This window comes from Lithobates pipiens, unplaced genomic scaffold (assembly GCF_037356315.1).
Source record: "Lithobates pipiens isolate NorthernLeopardFrog02 unplaced genomic scaffold, aLitPip1_a1.2 Scaffold_16, whole genome shotgun sequence".
Lineage (NCBI taxonomy): Eukaryota > Metazoa > Chordata > Amphibia > Anura > Ranidae > Lithobates > Lithobates pipiens.
The window spans coordinates 594,980,046-594,997,845 of NW_027507748.1; the positions used below are offsets into that span (position 1 = coordinate 594,980,046).

The window sequence follows — 17,800 nt, forward strand, 5'->3', positions numbered from 1 at the left end:
TTAGCCTTGGATGCACTGTCCTACTGCCGAGCTTTAAACGGAGACTGGGGTTGATGATCTGGCAGACCTAGCTAGTTACTCAGGCATGCGTAATATATGCCACCCCCTGCAAAAGCACAGGAAAGGACAAGATTGTCTCTATTCCTGCCCCTAGGTAGAGTCTCTCAAGAGTGGATCCATCCTCTTATCCATGGGATCTCCCCCAAAAAAGGCCTGTATGCCTGGAAACCTGATAGAAGGCTGTGTCCAGTCTAGGTACCATGTTGACTGACATCCTCAATGAAAAGAAAACCTAGGCTACAGGGCCTTTGAAAGGAAGCGTTTCCTACCCAGATCTTGACAATTGTTGATAGCTTCCACCAGACCTTCCTGGGTTGGGGACCACCATTTCCCAAAGCCCTGATGCATCTGGTCGTGAAGCAATAGCAGCTTCTTCTACTGTATTCCCAGGGAGGTACAGATGTCTCCCAAGAGATTCTCCACCCCCTCAAGGGAAAGCTTGGAGCAAGGAGGGTCTAGAAGGCTCACCACCCAACCCTGCTCCCCATGACTCCACCTGGGAGCCTGAAGAAGCACTAACTGGCTCCTCAACTTGTCACTAGTGCCCCCCAATGCCCCTCCATTAGCAGAGGAGAAGACTGGAAGGCACAACACTCTGCTGAACTGGCGGGGGGCTGAAGGGGCATGCTGGGGATTGCAGTTCCTCAGGCTTACTGCACAAAGGGCCTGCTGGGCATTGCAGTACTCCAGCTCCCTTTTTAAAACCAAATGCAAAGCCATACTCCTAAGGAGAGTGTCCCTAGGACCAAACCACCAACAAGGTCCAAAAATAGAATTTGGGTACAACAATGCATGACCACGCAATTATCAGTTAAAGCAGCTCAGTGTCAAACTGTAAAAAGTGCTCTGGTCATTGAGTAGCCCAATCTTCCGGGGCTGAAGTATTTAAACACTTCATCCAAGATGCTTTTTTTATACCCAATCATGTTGCGACATGTTGCCAATAACCCAATTTGTAAAATGTTCTTCCTTGTTAGCATCACTTACAGGGGGGCACAAAAGTATTTAGCCAGCCGCCAATTGTGCAAGTTCTTCCACTTAAAAAGATGAGGCCTCCAATTGTCACCATAGGTATACCTCAACTATGACACAAAATGTCAAAACAAATCCAGACAATCACACTGTCTGATTTCTGAAAGTTTATTTGCAAATTATGGTGGAATATATTTAGTCACCTACAAACAAGCTTTCTGGCTCTCAGACCTGTATGTTCTTTAAGAGGCTCCTCTGTCCTCCACTCATTACCTGTATTAATGGACCTTTTTGAGGTTGTGGACAAGTGTCTTATACTCATAATAAGTTCAGTCACACTCCAAACTACACTATGGAGAAGACCAAAGAGCTGTTGAAGGACACCATAAACAAAATTGGAGATCTGCACCAGGCTGGGAAGACTGAATCTGCAATAAAGCTAGCAGCTTGGGGTGAAGAAAAACTGGGAGCAATAAATAGAAGACACACAAGACCACAATAATCTCCCTCAATCTGGGGCTCCAGGCAAGATCTCACCCCGTGGGGTCAAAACTATCACAAGAATGGCGAGCAAAATACACAGAACCACACAGCGGAACCTAGTTAATGACCTGCAGAGAGCTGGGACCAATGTAACAAAGGCTACCATCAGTAACACTATGTTGCCAGGGACTCAGATCCTGCAGTGGCAAACGTGTCCCCCTGCTTAAGCCAGTACATGTCCGGGCCCGTCTGGTTTTTCTGGATCATCCAAATGCTCTCTAGAAAACCTACCAAAGAGCACAATAACTACTGTGAAGCATGGGGGTGGCAACATCATGCTTTGGGGCCGTTTCTCTGCAAAGGGAACAGGATGACAGATCCATGTACACGAAAGAATGAATAGGGCCATGTATATTGTGAGATTTTGAGTGTAAACTACCTCCCATCAGCAAGGGCATTGAAGATGAAACGTGGCTGGGTCTTTCACCGTGACAATGATCCCTAACAAACTGCCCGGGCAATGGAGTGGCTTTGTAAGAAGCATTAAGGTCCTGGAGTGGCCTAGCCAGTCTCCAGATCTCAACCCCATAGAAAACCTTTGGAGTTGAAAGTCCGTGTTGCCCAGCGACACCCCCAACACATCACTGCTCTAGAAGAGATCTGCATGGAGGAATGGACCAACATACCAACAGTATGCGACAACCTTGTGAAGACTTACAGAAAATGTTAGACCCCTGTCATTGCCAACAAAGGATCTAACAGAATTGAGATTAACTTTTGATATTGACCAAATACTCATTTTCCACCATAAATTTGCAAATAAATTCTTTAAAAAAAAAAAAAAAAAAAAAAATAAGACAATATGATGGTCTGGATTTGTTTCCACATTTTGTCAGTTGAACTATACCTATGACGACAATTACAGGCCTCATCTTTTTAAGTAGGAGAACTTGTACAATTGGTGGCAGACTAAATACCTTTTTCACTGTACTATGCCAGCTTTTTGTTGCCCTGTCCAAGCTTTGAGATGTGTTGCTGCCATCAATTTCAAATTTACCTTAATGTGGTACAGTCTCAGTTTAACCACTTCCCGACCAGCGCACGACGATGTACGTCGACAGAATGGCACGGGCAGGCATATTGGCGTACAGGTATTTCCAATATTCAATGCCGCCCTGCCTTCGGGAGCGCGCCGCCGGCGGCTTGCTCCCGTGCTGGTCGGGACCCCCGTGAGTCCGGTCGCGGGACCCGCGGACTCGATCGCCGCGGGCATCCCCACGATAGTCTCACGGAGCAGCCGAATGGAGGAAATGCTGAGTAAACAGCATTTGTCCATTCTGCCTAGCAACTAGTGACGCTGATCTCTGCTCCATGCGATTGGAGCAGAGATCAGTGTTCACTAAATGAAAGCCCAACCCCCCCCCAGTTAGTAACACACCCCTAGGAACACTTAACCCCTACACTGCCACCCACTGGTTAACCCCTTCACTGCCAGTGTCATTTACACAGGAATCACTGCATTTATATAGCATTGATTACTGTATAAAGGACAATGGTGTCAAAAATGTCCGATGGGTCCCCCACAATAAAAATCGCTGATCGCCGCCATTACTAGTAAAAAAAAAAAAAAAAAAAAAAAAACTATAAAACTATCCCTATTTTGTAAACGCTATAACTTTTGCGCAAACCAATCAATCGCTTATTGTGATTTTTACCAAAAATAAGAATACGTATCGGCCTAAACTGAGGGAAATTTTTTTTTTTTTTTTTTTTTTAGATATTTTTGGGGGATATTTATTATAACAAAAAGTAAAAAATAATGCGTCTTCAAAATTGTCGCTCTATTTTTGTTTATAGCGCAAAAAATAAAAACCGCAGGGGTGATCAAATACCACCAAAAGAAAGCTCTATTTGTGGGAAAAGAAGGACGTCAAATTTGTTTGGGAGCCACGTCGCACGACCGTGCAATTGTCAGTTAAAGCGACGCAGTGCCGAATCGCAAAAAGTGGTCTGGTCTTTGACCAGCAAATTGGCCCAGTCTGAAAGTGGTTAAACATTCAATGTTTTCTATTGTGAATAAAATGGGTTTGAGACTTGAAACATTGTAATTGTTTTATGTAGATTTTACACAGGGTTTTAACTTTTGGGAATTGGGGTTGTAGAATTTAAATACTTATCTACACGCCAGATAACTTCACCTGGAGTTCTTTCTGTAGATTTGTGCAAGCCCCCAGGGATTGGGCCACCATGTGGTCAGTAACTGGGAAGTTGCCTGGAACTTGAACACATTTCTTGATCATCGTGGGGTTGAGTCCATTCAGATATTGGCTTCCAAAGAAAGAATCCTCCTTCCATATCTTACTCACTATATCTGAAATACAAGAGTTTTAAAAAAAAATGATGCATAAAAGTAGCAGCTAGTGGGTTGTCAAATGTACAAGTGGCTTAAAATAGAACTAAAAAAGGCAGGAACACTCACCAGTAGTGTTGGGAGAATGGCTCGGCCCAAGCACGAGTTGACATTGGTTGTTCGCCCATTTGGGGAAAACTCAAATTGTCAGGGTGTTCGGATGTTTGTTCAGCCCGAACACCTCACAACGCACTGCATGCTGCACTGGAAGCCTTGATTGGCTGAGGCAATGAAGGCTTTGCCCAATCAGGGCACAGAACACTGTCAGAGCCATGATTGGAGAAAGTAATGACTGTGCCTAATTGTGGCTCATTCACCCACCCTACAATAAAAATGTTCCTTCCCAGAGCAGCCATTTGCAGTGTGATATTGGAGTGGCGATAGAAAAAAGGGCATTGTTCATTGCTACTAGCGGGTTAGTGTGCCATTGTTATTCTATTGTGAGTGTAGCGTCAGTGTAGTGTGTATATAGCGAGTGCAGCACGAGTAGCGTGACTATTTTAACTTTAGTGTATCTGGGTAGGTTTACTGCAGTATATTGAAGTGTGCTAGTGCAGTTTTACTGTAGTATAGTGAAGTAGATCAGTGGAGTATGTCTGTAGTGAGTCCTCAATTGCAATAAACAGCACTTTCCATTGATTAACGTGTATCCAAGTACACAATTTCTTGTCTACTACATTACAGTATTTTATTACTGAAGAGACTCAGCAAACCTCTTCCAAAATAGACTTAAAGGCTAAATATACTATATTACAGACAGTCAATCTGATTTAAAGCTGTAGTAAACTGCAAGTTTTAAACCCTGCAAGACAATTGCAAAATGTGCTAGTATGCATTGTGTACAAGCACATTACAAAATACTTGGCTTAGAAAGAAGACCTCTAGTGGTGCACTGTCACCACTGACAGGGCTTCTGTCTTCAGCCTTCCTTCCAGGTTCATGTGCTCCGGCCATATGACTGGCCTAGCCACTATGATGTCAGTTACAGACCGAGGCACAGACCTCTGAACGGATGGCACGGGTATTACTGCTCCTTCAAAGCATATGCACTCGTGACAGGGGGAATAGATTCCTTTGATTCCCTTAAGAGGTAAATCGGATATTCCCAGGATCAACTTTCCCTATAAATGTTAGTATCCAGTTATGTGCACCTAGGAAAAGAAATGCAGGCTTTTTTAAAGAAATCTACTGAGCTGGCCAGAACCACATCTGGAGGGATTCTATTCCACATCCGATACTATGAAGAAACCTTTCCATATTTGGAGATTACATTTTTTCCTCCAGACTTAAAGAGTAGCCCCTTGTCCTCTGACGACTTTAAAGAAGTAAACCCTGGCCGATTTTTCATTTACGAAAAAAAAGTGATTTTCATTGAAATTACAGAAGTACACTTTCACAGGCAGCGATTAGCTACTATCTGAACACTAAGTTGTCTGAGGATGTTGACTTATTCACTTTAAAGTGATTGTAAACCAAGTTCCCTATATGGACCACTTCTGGATTTGGAAATGTTGATTATATCCCCTTAATCTCCTCAAGAGAAAAAAAAAAAAATACATATACAGTTCCTCCTATCTCCCCATAGCTGAGCTCCTTGTGCCTCTTAGCTGCTAGATTTCCCTTCCCTGCACTCTCCAGTTCCGATATCCTTTTATGTTAAACTTACCTTAAACCTCCCCCCCCTGGAGGACAGCCGGGACATCAAAGTCCCACGCTTACCCCATCTATGAAGCAGGCAGCATGTCCAGTAGCATTCTTCCTTTTGTGGTTTGGCTAATGGTGCCTTCCGCCATGCATCCCACTCCTCCAATAGGATCGCCTGATCTTTTAGCCAATCAGGAAATGGGCATTAGCTTCACACTTCCTGATTGGCAGAGAGGCAATTCAGTGTTAGAAAATTGAATATGCATTGGATTTTCTAAACACCTGGGTGGGCATTGAGCACAATGCTCTGCACTCTGAGTGCACCCTATTTTGAAGCCTATGGCTCTAATCAGGTGCTTCAAAATAAACCATGCTATGCATGAACCTATCCATTAACCATATAGGGGGTGGCATGGATAGAGGGGGCTGCGCATGTGCCCTTAATGAAAAGGCCACCGCTTCCATTTTTTACCTGGTCTTCCTTCCGGGTTTGCATACTCCGGCTGTGTGACTGGCCACAGCCGCAATGTCGTCACTTTTACGAGCCACCATTTATAGCACAGGACTCTAAAGCACATGCGCCAACAATGTCACTGGCCGCATGTATAGTAAATAGCGCACATTTAGGATATATTTACACTAACTGTAAGTAAGCCTTACCTATAGGTAAAAGCCAGAGATGGGAGTTTACTACCGCTTTAAAGATGCAAGCTTAAAGTGGTTGTAAACCCTTACACACTTTGACCTACAGGTAAGCCTAGATTAAGGCTTACCTGTAGATCCAAGAAATTTCTCCTAAACCTATACGGGGGGTGGATATAAAAAAAAAAAAAAAAAAAAAAAAAAAAAAAACACACCCTAATTAGGCTAATGCAGGGCCAACTCTGCACCTGTTGGATAAAAGGGTAGTTAAGGGAAGGAGAAGGTGAATATGTGGGGGAGGATGGGTGCACTTCAGGGATACTATGTTTTACAGACCAAGTTTGAATTACTGAGTTCACGTTTCATAGTTAGTAAGGTTGACTAAAGACACCAGTCCATCCAGTTCAACCTGAGTGAGTGTCTACAATTGCCCCTGTACATTGCACACTCACATCAGTCCCTACCCTCAAAGCTCAAGAATGTTTAAAAAGCATACGAGAGATTCAGAAGCAGATTTTAATTGCAATACCTGAATACTGTGATCTTCGCAGGGAGGACACTAGTTTGATGTCTTCCAGGATATGCCATGAATCAGCATTTAGGGCATATCCATTCAGCTTTACTTCTAAGCCACTAAGAGAAAATAGGACAATTAATACCAGTGTTATTGATGGATATACAGGATACACAGAAGTCTGTACCCTGTAAATGACACAATATCCAGCCTTTCCTTGCAGATTTTATCTGAAGAGGCAGAGCTACCAGACCATAGACAACAGCCAATAAACCAGACATGCCAGGTAACAGCCATCCTGAGGTTTGGACACCAGGGAAGTCAAGAAACCTTACCCTGGGGCAAAAAGATTGTTTGGCTGGTTATGGCCCTAAAATCCCTCAGTGAGGAGCACCAGACGTATGCCAACCATATTTTTTTTCAAATAACGTTTTATTAACTATCAGTGAAAGCATGGGTATATAAACAGTACAGAAGTACAATGAAAGGCAAACAATGGTAGAGCTGTGCCAAAGTAAATATAGATATGCGACTGGCAGCAACAGATCACAGGCACGTGTAATAGAATCCAGTAGTTCGGGCGACAGAGTGCTAGGGGGCGGAGGACACCAGAAGTCCGCCGCCCACCCCACAACCCCCATGGCCCAGTGTGAGCTGCCATGTGGCCCATGCAAAACACAAAATGCATAGCAGATAAGAGCCAACCATATTTTTAAACACATGTGCACTCCAATATAACAATTTAGTAAAATGTTAGTTGACAATTACTATAAAGACATTATGAATTTGACATGTAGAACGCATTTGCTTTATTGTTCTCTACAGCATACTAGACTTGTGTAGCCAGGTGCTGGACTACAGAAACAGACATAGGGTTTACTAAAGCTGGAGAGTACAAAATCAGGCTCCCTTCTGCATAGAAACCAACCAGCTTCCAGATTTTATTGCCAAAGCTTAAAGGGGTTGTAAAGGTAAATATTTAAACCTTAATGCATTCTATGCGTTAAAGGTGAAACATTTCAGTGCAGGCGCTTCCAGTCCCCCCGCTTTACTTACCTGTCCCCTCGAAAGTGCCGCACTCTCCCAACGTCCTCTTCGCCACTGATTGGCTGGAGTGGATGGATTGCAAGCAGCACAGCCATTGGCTTGCGCTGCTGTCAATCACATGCAATGAGGCTCATGCCAGAGGCGGGGCCGAGTGATGCAGTGAGCAGCTATAGCCACCGGCTGTATCACGGGAGCGCGCCCGCAAGTACTTCTCACCATGTGAGGGAGTTCGCATAAACGTGAGAAGTACTTGCGGGAGGAGGCAGAGACAGCCGCCAAGGGACCCCAGAAGAGCAGGTTCGGGGGCACTCTGTGCAAAACAAGCTGCACAGTCGAAGTATAACTTTGTTTAAAAAAACAAGTTTACAACCCCTTTAATTTAACAAGCTCAGATTAGAAGCCGACTGGCTACCATGCACAGCTGCACCAGCTTTAGTAAATCAACCTCATAAAACCACTTTACAGACAGGTTTACTTTATAATTCTACTGCAATGCTGGACATTTTCCTTCTAGTCAGCATGGAAAGAGCTATGGTCTGGACTTCTATGCAGAACAATGAAAATGTGATTAAATGAAAGTTATTCACAATTTATATAGCACCAACAGTTTATGCAGCCCTTTACAGTGTACAGGGGATACCACATTTACAGTACAAAAAAGGTACAGGAGGGCCCTGCTTGTAGAGCTTACACATTCTAAAAAGGGAGGGGGTGGTATAAAAGGCAATAGCTGCAGAGAGTGATTTGATGGGGGTGGCTCGGGGACAGTTAAGTGGGTGTGGGATAGGCTTCCCTGAATGAGTTCTCAGGGATCTCCTAAAGGTGAACAGGGTAGGGGCTGATCAGATATACTGGAACAGGGTGTTCCAGAGGATGGGAGAGGCTCTGGAGAAGTCTTGAAGGTGAGCATGGGAGGAGACAACAAGGGAGCTAGAGAGCAGGAGGTCCTGGGAGGAGCGGAGTGGAGGATTTGGGCGATCTTTACAGAGGTTGGTGATGTAGATGGGGCGATGTTGTGAATGGCCTTGTATGTTATGGTTAGCATTTTGAATTTTACACTGTGGGGTAGGGGGAGCCAGTGAAGGGATTGGCGGAGAGGAGCAGCAGTCATGGATCGGTTAGTGAGATGCATTAGTCTAGCAACGGAATTCATAATAGAATTAAGGGGGATAGCCTGCTTAAGGGTAGTCCATTAAGGAGAGAGTTGCAGTAGTCAAGTTGGGAAATAATCAAGGAGTGAATAAGTTGCTTTGCGGTGTCAGTCAGGAAGAGTCGAATTCTGGAGATGGAGGTTAAGGCAGCAGGATTTAGCCAGTGATTGGATATGGGGGTCCCAAAGGAGAGGTCAAAGACAAGGATTACACCCAGGACCCTACCATACGTGGAGGGACCAATGGTTGTGTTGATATAAATGGTGAAGTCACAGGGGGGCCATGGAGGAAAAAACAAGCTCAGTTTTAGAAATATTGCATTGGATGAAGTGGTGTGGCATCCATATTGACATGTCATTCAGTAAGTGAGATCTGCAAGAAGATCGAGGGGGTGAGTTGAGGAGTGGAGAGATAGACCTGGGTGTCAGCATAGAGGTGGTATTGGAAGCCATGGGAGGTCATCAGCTGGCCCAGGGAAGGAGGTATAGAGTGAGAATAGGAGATGCCCAAAGACGGAGGGGAGTGGAGGAGATGGAGATGGAGTTGTGACACTGAAAGTGCACTGATATGTAGGAGGAGAACCAGGATAAAGCAGAATCACAGAGGCCAAGGGAGTGTAATTTGCTGAGGAGCAGGTAGTCAACTGTGTCAAAGGCAGCAAAGAGGTCTAGGTGTACGAGTATGGAGTAATGCCCATTGGTTTTAGCAGTAGTTCATTGGCAAGTTTTAGTAGGTCAATTTCAGTAGAATGTTGTGGACAGAAGACTGTAGGGGGGTCAAGAAGTTTGTGGTCTGTGAGGTAGTGACTCATTCAGCCATGGACAAGGCATTCAATGAGTTGAGGCAAACAGGAGGCGGGAGATGGGTCTCAAGTTGTTAAAACAAGTGGGGTCTAGGGAGGGTTGAGTATGGGGATAACCAGTGCACGTTTGAGCAGGGAAGGAAAGGTGCCAAGGAGATCGAAGATGTGGGTTAAGGAGTTTAGGATAGAGTGGGACGGTGGTTGCAGTAATTGAGGGGACAGGTAGTGAGGTGGGTCATAGAGAGGAGTTTATCAACTTCATCTGTGGTAACTGGGCAAAAAAAAAAAAGGAGGAGAGTATTGAACCCGATATCTCCTTGCGAATTATGTAGATTTTGCCATTATTGAAATGGTTGGCAATCTGTTGATCAAAAAGATCATGAAAATTATAGTCAACATCTATGAAATGAGACTCATGGACCCGACAGTTCTCAGAGGACACTGGGACAAAAAGAATGGTGGAAAAACTCCAGATTTCAAAACAGACTGTCCTTTTTGCAGCACTGGAGTCGATGTGAGCGCACCAGTCTGCTCAGAAGGTACTGAGCTTGAGGCCTGAGAGTGGGGGCCCAAGAGGTAGCGCTGCACAGATAGTCTCCTCCATCTTGCCCTTGCTGCATGGAGACTGGAACGTCTTCCTACTCTCCCCTCCTTCACTTATAGTAACTGGACCCATCTGCACAGAAGCAAGGGGCCCCTTTTCTACAGGGAGGGTCTATATCCCTACTCTATCCAAAATATAAAGTTTTGCCTATAGTTTTTAAATCTGAACTCCATGGACAAATAAAAGCCTTACATTGTTGCAGCTCTGGACTTACCAACACATCCTTAAATGCAAGCAGTACAAATCCATTGTACAGCAGCACAAAGCTGGAGAGGGAGAAGCAGCATATGAAGTTAATCAGCTGTACCATGCCTCCCAACTTTGAGATGGAAATGAGGGACACCTATGAAGGAAAAGTATGTAGCCATAGGACACCTTGCCATACATAGGACATCCATGGACGTCTTCAGGTGTCAGTGGTTATACCAAGACAAGTCACTTCCGTTTCCGCCTGTTTACCTGGGCATCAGCGACCAGGAAAGCAGCTGATCAGACATATATATCCATCTGATCGGCAGCATGAGAGGCCAGGAGAGACTTGGCAGACCAATAGACTAAATCTCTCCTTAAAGACCTGTCACCGCCCCAGATGTTACAAGTGTGATAGCAATAAAGTTAGTAAAAAAAGTAAATACATTCTATAAAAGTAAAAGAAAAAAATAGAAAGCATCCCGCCCCACTGTGCTTAAATGTGAATGCATACGTTAGCATATGCATATGTAAACAGTGAGCTCATCACATGCGAGGCATTATTGCTCTCATTCTGACATTCGTGACAAGTCTAGCACCAGACTTCCTGGTCAACGCTAAACTGGTAACCTGTGAAGGTGTTTAAAGTGTCACCTATGCAGAATTTTAAGCACTGTAGTTTGCTTCCATGGGCAGATGCAATTTTAAAGTGGTCATGTTAGGCATCCATTTACTCAGCATGAGCTCTTTCACAAAAAAGAAACTCCATTGTATTCTACAGGGTCCCTGCAAAAAATTATATAAAAAAACACACAAAATTTTCTAGCACAAAAAATTACCAGTTCCACTTACTGGTAACAGCATTTCTTGGAAGTCTTCCAGGATGGCACCCTTACAGATGACTGGTCCACCTTACAGTCCTTTAGAAAATGACCAGTTACACGCAACAGTGTTTCTGGGAAGTCTTCAAGTAGTCTTCCAGGACGGCACCCTGAGAGAAGATCAAGTAGCTCAGGCCTACCTTAGGGTGGAACTGCTTGTAGGACATCCCTACCAAACGCCAGACCTTGAGGGGACAGCAACTCCTCCCTATAACGCCGCAGGAAGGTGTTCTGGCTTGTCCTTGTAGCGGCTCTACATATCTGCTCCACCGAAGCTCTGGCCTTATCTGCCCAAGAGGTTGCCAGTGATTGTTACTGCAGTCCTGAGGGACATTAAGGCACATTCCACCCAGACTGGTCATAGGCTAAGGCAATGGCATGTTTAATCCATCCAGCTATGGATGCTTTAGATGCTTGGTGGCCTCTTTTGGCCAGAAAACAGTGTTATTACCTGTTAACTACTTCTTCCAGGATGGCTTACAGAGATAGGCTCCTCCCACCTAGCACAGCAAACACATGATCCACATCATAAAAAGCAACACACATGCCTTAGCCCCTCAGTATTAAATAACCAAAGGCTTCAGAATAAGCAGTCATTAACTTTAGATAGCGTAGCTTTAACTTTACTCTGCTTTACATTGCTAACCACCAAAAAAGGAGGGAGGGAACTGATGCTGTCCTAGAAGATTCCTGGAAAGTAGTTAACAAGTAACACCACTTTTTCCAAGTCATCTTCCAGGACAGCTTGCAGAAGACAAAAAATAGGACTACTTGATCAGGATGGGACCACAGCCTGCAGCACTTTCCTGCCAAAAGACTGGTCTTGGCTGGCAAGCAGATCCAGTCTGTAATGCTTTATGAACATCTGAAACCTGGACCGGTTGCAGCCTTGCAAATCTGGAGGGTAGACGATCCTGCCCTTTCAGCCCAAGTAGAAACCGCTCATGGAATGAGCATTTATCCCTAATGGAGGTGTCCGGGATGATGCTTTGCATGCCTCCACGATGGCCTACTTCATCCACCTTGCGATGGTATTTTTTAGATACCCTTTTACCCGTTTGAATCTGCAACCACCACAAACAGGCTGGTGGAACATAGCCATTCCTCGGTGCGCTCTATGTAGGCGATCAAGCATCTCCTGACAGGATTTCTGCAAAATTATGGTATCATGATCTCTACCAACCAATGGAAGTTAGACAGTACTTTAGCAAGAAATGCCGGATCCAGCAAGAGGATAATCTTGTCCTGCAAGATGCAGAAGGGCTCAATTACTGAAAGCTCCTGTATCTCACCAACCCTCCTAGCAGAGACTAGGGCCACCAAAATCACTGTTCAAGGTTAAGAGCTTTATGAGCAGTTTGTCTATTGGCTCAAACTGTTTTACAAAGACCTTGCAAAACAGTGGATAAGTCCCAGGGAGGGAACCTCCTTGACTTGGAGATCCACTGACAGCTGATGGATGCAAGAAGTCTCTTGACCAGTCTCAGATGCAGAGTTTTAATAATCCTGAGATCCAAGACCTTTGGCCAGAATGGTGTGATCAGGATAAGCTTCATGCTCAACACTTATCTTCTGGATAATCTTTGGAATGAGGGCAAGAGGTGGTAATGCAAACACCAGATTTACCTCCCATGATTGGGATAGGGCATCTAGGCCCAGACTGAGATGCTCTCTGTATAGAGAATTGTTCCACCTCCCTGCTCTGCATTGTAGCAAAAAGGTCTATTTGTGGGATTTTCCACTTCCTGTTCGATTCAAGCACCATTCTGTCCAAGACCAAATCTCCCAGCTTATTGATGTAACTTTTCCAGACCCCTCTGTGTGCCTGAACGGTCTCCCCACCCTTGACCGCTGTTACCCGTGGTGACCGCCAGAGGGTTGTGTTGGGACCAAAGTCAACCTGCAGAGAAATTTGCAAGGATCAACCACTATTGAGAGTTTAACTTTCTATGGGATCTGTCTGCCTCTGAAGAGAGTCCTTCCTTCCATCCCAGACAAAGCATGAACGCCTGAAGTACTAGAGTATGGAATTGTGCCCACTGGACTCCTGGAATGGCTGCTGTCAAACCAAGAACCCTCATACCCTGGATGGAGGTCTCTGTACATATGCAGAGGCTGCTCAGCTCTAGTTAGCTTTGCCATTTTTGCTTTCATTAGAAAAATCTTGGATGTAGTTGAGTCTATTAGGTATCCTAGGAATACTATACTTTGAGTAGGTACCAACTGCGACTTCCCCAGATTTGGTAGCCACTCCAGTTCTGCTCTGGTTTTGTTTCACTTTTTTGTAAGAATTTGACCTTAGATTGTAAAGCTAGAACATCAGCCATTTCCTCTGCAGATGAATTGGATCTGTGTTTCCCTGATCATTTGAGGGCAATACCTCATCCTGTCCCCACTGTTCACTTGGTAAAGGGTTTGGAGTGGGAGAGAGGGATCTACCACGCTTCTTATCCCCTTGAATGGAAGATGTAATTAAAGCCGCTAATCTTCCTTCTAAGCCCTGCAGGGCAGAGGAAAATGCATCTTCAGTCAGTCACGTATACAGGAGCTGAAGTGTGAGAAGCAGTTGCACCACCAATTGCTTCTAATAACTCACCCTGGCTTGCCATGTCAGGCATCTCTGGAGAGGATGACAGTGGCATGACTAGTTCCCAGAGGCTACGGGTGGAAACCTTAGTACCTTTGTGGTACACGAAGTCAAGTGTGCCAAGCACAAAGCAGAGGTGCTTTAAGAAACAAGTTATGGTATTTGCTGAATAGTTTTGACAAAAGAAAACAATGTCACCACAAGGATCAGCCCTTGATGCCAAGTACCATAATACTTTACATGCCCAGGGCTCCTGCTTTTAGTGAACGACTCCTGTCTTCAGCATATGAGCAGAGAGTCTGTGTTAAGCCTCAGGTGAGAACCTGATTACACATAGTGTAAGCCGTTACCACACCTCTTCAAAAGGGGGAGGGGAATTTGTCAGCAGTGTTTGTTAGGCTCCCAGCTTTAAAGGAAGACTTCACTTTATACAAAAAAAAAAAATGCAAATGGCTGCTTTTGTATGTTCATAAACTACTGCTGTAACCCCTTTAGATCCCTCAGAAGAGCAACACCATCTGCTCAATTAAGAACCCCCTCTGGCTGCAGATCTCTCCAATCTGGTCAGTCTCTGGCTGCATCAGATCACTTGCACAAACGAACAAGGTTTGCGCTCTGAAAAGGCGGGGGAGAGCCTCCCCACAGACAGGCCATGTGATCCCAAGAGACTTAAAATGGCTGCTTGGGTTAATTTTGTCCTACCCAGCATGCACTGCTAAAGAGTGTTCATGGGTAGGTCATCAAGCCTCCTGGGTAAAAGGGTCAACCTGATCAAAACAGTCACTTCCTGTATGTCTTTTGTGCTGTCTTCAAAGCAATAAACATTCAAGTTCAGTACCAGTATTTGGCCGCTAGATGGCACCAACTACTAAACCAAAGAAATGTCCATAGACTTGCTTATTAAAGTGGTTGTAAACCCTTACAAAACCACTTGGACCTACAGGTAAGCCTAGATTAAGGCTTACATGTAGGTCCAAGAAATATCTCCCAAACCTATACGGTTTAGGAGATATTTGCCCAAATACAGGCACTGCTGTCTACGGCGCAAGCGCCATAGACAGCAGCGCGCAGGCGCACTGAGCGTGGCATCCTCGATAACGAAGATTCTGCGCGTCTCGGCTCCCGTGCGCATGCGCAGGAGTGACATCGCGGCTTTGCCGAATGACAGCGGTGGAGCTGCGAGACCCACCAAGAAGATAAATGCGGCAGACTACAGGGGACAGTGGTGACTTCGCAGGCTCCCGTGGCAGGTAAGTGACACATAATGGGCTACTATGCGATGCATAGTAGTCCATTATGCTTTGCTTTTGCAGGGAATGAAAGAGGAAGTAAACTCATCAGGGTTTACTTCCTCTTTAATGTGTGTTTTCATGCTATAATCACGAGGATGTTAGCGCTACACGTTCACTTGCCATGTGGGGGGAACACACACACACACACACACACACACACACACACACAGGGTTGGGGGGGGGGGGGAATGAAGCTCATTACCTTCTCCAGCACACGTGTATTTGGCGAAAGGAAACCCTCTATCAATCGACCTCTCTAGGACAGATTCTAGCCCTTTACCAAAGAGCAAATCTCCATTAAAGGGGAGGGGACAGAGTTTGGCCTTTGACACTGTCTCATCCCCAGGACTTCAGCCAGATAAGCCCTCCTAGCTTCATTAATGCTGTAGACCTGTCCGAGAATCTAACAGACTCCATGGACGCATCTGCTATATAGGCTAATTGCCTTATTTAGCGTTGGTAAAGCATCCAAAATCTCTTCCCTGGGAGTTTGACTCCAGAAGAGCGTGGAGCCGTTTAACCAGTTCCTGACCGACACACCGATGTATGTTGGCAGAATGGCACGGGGTGCTCACGTGCCATTTGGAACCCCTGCGCTCTACATCGCCACAGGGATACCCATGATAGTCTCACGGGGCTGCTGAACGGGGAGATGCCATTGTAAACAGCATCTCCCCAGCAATAAGCGACGCTGATCTCCGCTTTGATTGGAGCAGAGATCAGTGTTCACTAAAACAAAGCCCAGCCCCCACAGTTAGTAACATGCCCCTAGGAACACTTAACCCCTACACTGCCACCCCTGGTTAACCCCTTCAATGCCAGTGTCATTTACACAGCAATCGGTGCTATACAAATGCAAACGGTCCCAAAAATGTCCGATGTGTGCCCTAATGTTGCAGTCAAAAAAAAAAAAAAACCCGCTGATCACCGCCATTACTAGCAAAAAAATAAATGCCATAAAACTATCCCATTTTGTATGATATAACTTGCGCAAACCAATCACTTATTGCAATTTTTTTACCAAAAATATGTAGATGAATACGTATCGGCCTAAACTGAGGGAAAAAAAAAAATAAGAAAAAAAAAGTGGTTTATTTTTGGGGGATATTATAACAAAAGGTAATAAAATAGTGTTTTTCAAAATTGTTGCTCTTTATAGCGCAAAAAAAAAAAAAATAACCGCAGGGGTGATCAAAAACCACCAAAAGAAAGCAGCTCTATGTGGGGGGGGGGGGAACCACACGTCAATTTTGTTTGGAAGCCACGTTGCACGACCGCGCAATTATCAGTTAAATCGACGCAGTGCCGAATCGCAAAAAGTGGTCTGGTCTTAAGCCTGCAAAGTGGTCCGGTCTGAAAGTGGTTAAGCCATAAATCAAGCATATCCTCCACGCATGTAGTGGCTAGTGTTGGCTTAAAGCTAGCGGAGCAGGCTTCCCACGCCCTCTTTAAATAACCTTCCGCCTTTGTTCATTGGCTCCTTTAGGGTGCCTAAGTCCTCAAAGGAACCCTTTGAAACTTTAGATAGGGAAGCGTCCAGTCTGGGGCACTTTTCCCACAACATTGTATCTTGCTCTTTAAAGAGAAACCTTTTCAAATTCTTAGGGAAGAAGACTTCCCTTTCCTGGTTTCTTCCATATACTGTCTTTCTAGGGACATATGTACAGGAAAGGTTCTGCTCAGGCTGAAGGCCTGCATATAAAAAGGTCATGTACAGACAACTCCTGGTCCTCCAGCTCCAGGGTGTCGTTTGTAGCCTTTAATAGTTCCCGTTTCCTCTGCAGGAAAAAGGGATCTTTGAACCTTTGATGAGCTTGTCTATATACAGTCCTGACATGCACTCTTCTTCCACCCCCAAGGCATTTTCTGGGTGTCTGTTTTGCCATCTCTGGGCTTAGTCCTGAAATGAATCAAATGACAAACACCAGCACATTGCTTCCACTGAAGACAATACCCGTAACAAAAACACCCTGTGGATAACAAAAATTCTAATCCAAGAACTTTTTTTTAACAAAGTACCCACTACCAGAGGCTATGCTAGTATGTGCAACATCTGTCTACACCAAGCTTAACAAAAAACAGGCCCTACAAGACAACACCCCCTGTGCCCCCCCCCCCCCCCCACAAGAGGACAAGAAAAGCAAAGGAGCAGTCCGCCCCCCCATTTTCTTACCTTAGGGCCTGAATCAACAGATGGTGCCTCCAGACCTGCTTCCATGGATCCTGGTGTCTCCATGCTCCTGGAAGCCTTCAGCACCATCTTGCTATTTGGGCCCTTATATAAGGAGGTGTGGAGAATCCGAAGCGGCGCTGTGGATCTGATGCCACCCTCCGGCACAGCCCTGTTAACCCCAGCTAGGCTTCAATGGGAGTACCAAGTTGGCCGCCACTGGACTTTCTGCCAGGTCACTTCCTGTCACCCAGTCCTGGAAGTTACCTCATCACACCACGCCACCAGCATGAGCCACATTCTGAGGAGAGAAGACCTGCACATGGAGATCTCTAAACAGCAGAAAAAGTAC

The 17,800-nt window shown here is 45.1% G+C and overlaps 1 protein-coding gene across 1 annotated transcript in view; it reads right to left on the minus strand.

Moving 5' to 3' along the window:
- Positions 1 to 17,800, minus strand: part of LOC143983848 (polyunsaturated fatty acid lipoxygenase ALOX15B-like) — a 114,675-nt gene that overhangs the window by 58,293 nt on the left and 38,582 nt on the right. Inside the window, exons 5-6 of the mRNA XM_077483948.1 lie at positions 6,741 to 6,844; positions 3,714 to 3,886 (exon numbers count right to left, since the gene is read on the minus strand). Of these exons, the coding sequence (XP_077340074.1) occupies positions 3,714 to 3,886; positions 6,741 to 6,844 (277 nt within the window). The remainder of the gene's footprint in view (positions 1 to 3,713; positions 3,887 to 6,740; positions 6,845 to 17,800) is intronic.